The sequence below is a fragment of the Bactrocera dorsalis genome, chromosome 5, assembly GCF_023373825.1.
Source record: "Bactrocera dorsalis isolate Fly_Bdor chromosome 5, ASM2337382v1, whole genome shotgun sequence".
Classification (NCBI taxonomy): Eukaryota; Metazoa; Arthropoda; class Insecta; order Diptera; family Tephritidae; genus Bactrocera; species Bactrocera dorsalis.
The window spans coordinates 47,662,278-47,664,906 of NC_064307.1; the positions used below are offsets into that span (position 1 = coordinate 47,662,278).

The 2,629-nt window shown below is 37.6% G+C and overlaps 1 protein-coding gene across 1 annotated transcript; it reads right to left on the bottom strand.

Annotated features, from left to right (window-relative positions):
• Positions 1 to 1,357: 1,357 nt before the first annotated feature.
• On the bottom strand, positions 1,358 to 2,301 carry LOC105224294 (probable pseudouridine-5'-phosphatase). Its single transcript, XM_011202343.4, has one exon. It carries the CDS (start codon positions 2,149 to 2,151, stop codon positions 1,441 to 1,443), a length of 711 nt encoding a protein of 236 aa, XP_011200645.1. The 5' UTR covers positions 2,152 to 2,301; the 3' UTR covers positions 1,358 to 1,440.
• Positions 2,302 to 2,629: the final 328 nt, after the last annotated feature.

Sequence of the window (2,629 nt, forward strand, 5' to 3'; positions counted from 1 at the left end):
TTTCGGTTGAGTTGGTCACATTTCGGATAAATATGGGTCGTTGTAGGTGTGTGTGCTTGCAGACGCTAATTTAAGCAATTCCGACTGGTATTCGACGAATTGATTGATTGGGTTCTAACCGAATTTCGGCTGTCGTCTGATTTGCGGCTTGTAACATAAACGCTGAGGAACAACTCAGCCATTGAAAGCGGAATATGAAGACAATTTGGAAAGGAAGAGTGGCGGGTGCGACGCTTTGATTGGTGGAACATGAAAATTCAACTTCAATTACTTCAGGCTCTGCCATTATTAATGACGGAAAGTAGTTCGTACAGTAAATATTTCAGAGCAAGCCGAATCATTACAGAAATAAGACTCAGGTCTCATAATCTACCTTAAGAAGCTCTGTTCTCTAAATAACCATGGTATCGAAATAAAAATATGCAGCCCTATGGTATTACATTTTTTGTCAGAGAAATGACCTTAGTTCAGGAGGAAACCTGAGTTCTCTTTCCATATTTGCTTTGTGTCTGGCAGCTTTTCGTTTGTGACGCGAAAACTTTGTTTGGCGATTCTTACCATAGTGAAAACTTTAAAAAGGAGTTTGCTTGAGATCACAAGTACGGAATCGTTCAAAAATTACCCATACTCCAGTTGGGCCCAAATTGTAAAAGTTTAATGGAAGAAGGAAGGAAGAGTGGGATCATCAAGGAAATTTTTCCTCTTTGCAAGACTGCGGTTTAAAAATCTTATCAGTTATGCCGGCTGTCGATTTATGAGGATCTTTATGATAAAACTTTTTGGGGTTCTAGCTACCACAACAGACTGGCGTTATTAGCTATCCAAATAAGATCCCCTTTTTATGATCGACCATTTAACCTAACCTAACAGTAGAAGGGTTAGGCAATCACTCTACCAGCATAAAGGTAAAGGTTTGTGAGTGTGTATGTTTGTTACTTCTTCACGACTAAACGGCTAGAGCGTTTTTATAAAATTTGGTATGGATGTTGTTCTATGTAGAAGTGCCAAGGCATTACACTTTGAGTGTTATTTTGTAGGGTTGCTGTTGACTGGAATCCGAGGCCGCACCGGTTTTCAAGTGCAGGAAAATACCACTAATGCCACACAAAGAACGGAAGAGCTGTCCACTGACTTAGTCAAGAGAGAATTTTTGGGAATTCAAGTCAACGAAACTGAGTTCCTGTTACTCTACCGAATATAAGGCAAATGTTCAATTTAATAACAAACCGCGTAGCTAGCGAAAGTGGTCACCGGCAAAATTTCCTTGCTGAACTTGCTACTGGCGCACTTGCCAAAGACAAAGGAGTTGTGCTGACTATTTAATTTGACAAATTATAGTCCTCACATTTTTTTCACAATCAATTTGAAGTTTATTTGTTTTTAAGCTCTAATATATAATAATCTAATATTATCTAACATATAATATCTAATTTTATGGTATTAAATTGTGACTTGGCACATTTTTGGATAAGGCGGTAAGCCAAAATCTTCGGGACGGAAATCTTCTAAAGACTTTAACACTTGAGTTGCTCCCTTGCGAAGTTCCTGCGTCACAAGGTCATCTGGTACCATCACAACTTGCATTCCTGCACTTAAGGCTGCCTGAACGCCATTTGGCGCGTCTTCAAAAACAAGACAGTTTGATGGGCAAGGTTTGTCCGCGAAACGAGAAGCAGCTATAAGAAATATGTCAGGAGAAGGTTTGCCTGCTTTGACTTCTGGGTCAGTCGAGCCGCAAACACGATGATGAAAAAGTTTAAACACGTCGCGATGATGAGTAATTTTTATTTCAACCATGTGCTCGCCAGAACTAGTAGCCAATGCTAAAGGAATCTTATTAGCATCGAGATGCCTCAGCAATCGCTCTGCACCTCGCATTAACGGTGAGTTCCCCAACATTTCCTTACATTTATTTGAAAATATTTTCAGGTATTCCTCGACAGTTATGGGCAACTCAAGTTCGTTGACAGCAATTTCAGCCGATTTTTGCTCGGTTGTGCCAAGCAGTTTCAATCGCACATCACGTGGGTAAGACTTGTTAAAGGAGCCAGCTATTTGCCGCACAATTTCTTCATACACCACTTCAGTATCTAGTAACAAACCATCCAAATCAAATATACAATGCGTGACATTCTTAAATTTACTACACATTTTGCACCAGTATTTATTAAACTATAAAGATTAATGTGTTAAATTGTGTGAAATATTAGGAAAAACACCAATTTTGCATCAAAATTTTGACGGCTTTTTCATTCAAATAAAATTATGTAACGATTGAAATACTATTGACACCAAAAAGTTTTTATTCAAAACAAAAATCAAAAAAAGGGAAAACAAAAGTTTCAAACACAACCAGTACAATTGGTGTACAAGGTAACAAAATGTTTCAATATTTATCTTAATAATTTTCGCAAAAGACTGAGCACAACAGTCTAAGTGTGATACCTCCGCAACGCATATCTAAATGATCATTTTTTTTACTAAGAAAGGATTTAATAATAATGGCAGAAGTACTACAAAACTTACATTTGGCGCCTTGAGTATGGATCTAAATGAAGAAATGTTTAATTGAAGATCCATCTGGATAAGAAATTATTGGAACGATTTGGAATTCTTCAAAGAAAAAATA

Coding starts and splice junctions, on each gene's coding strand:
- LOC105224294 (XM_011202343.4), bottom strand. CDS start 2,151: ATGTGTAGTAAATTTAAGAATGTCACGCATTGTATATTTGATTTGGAT.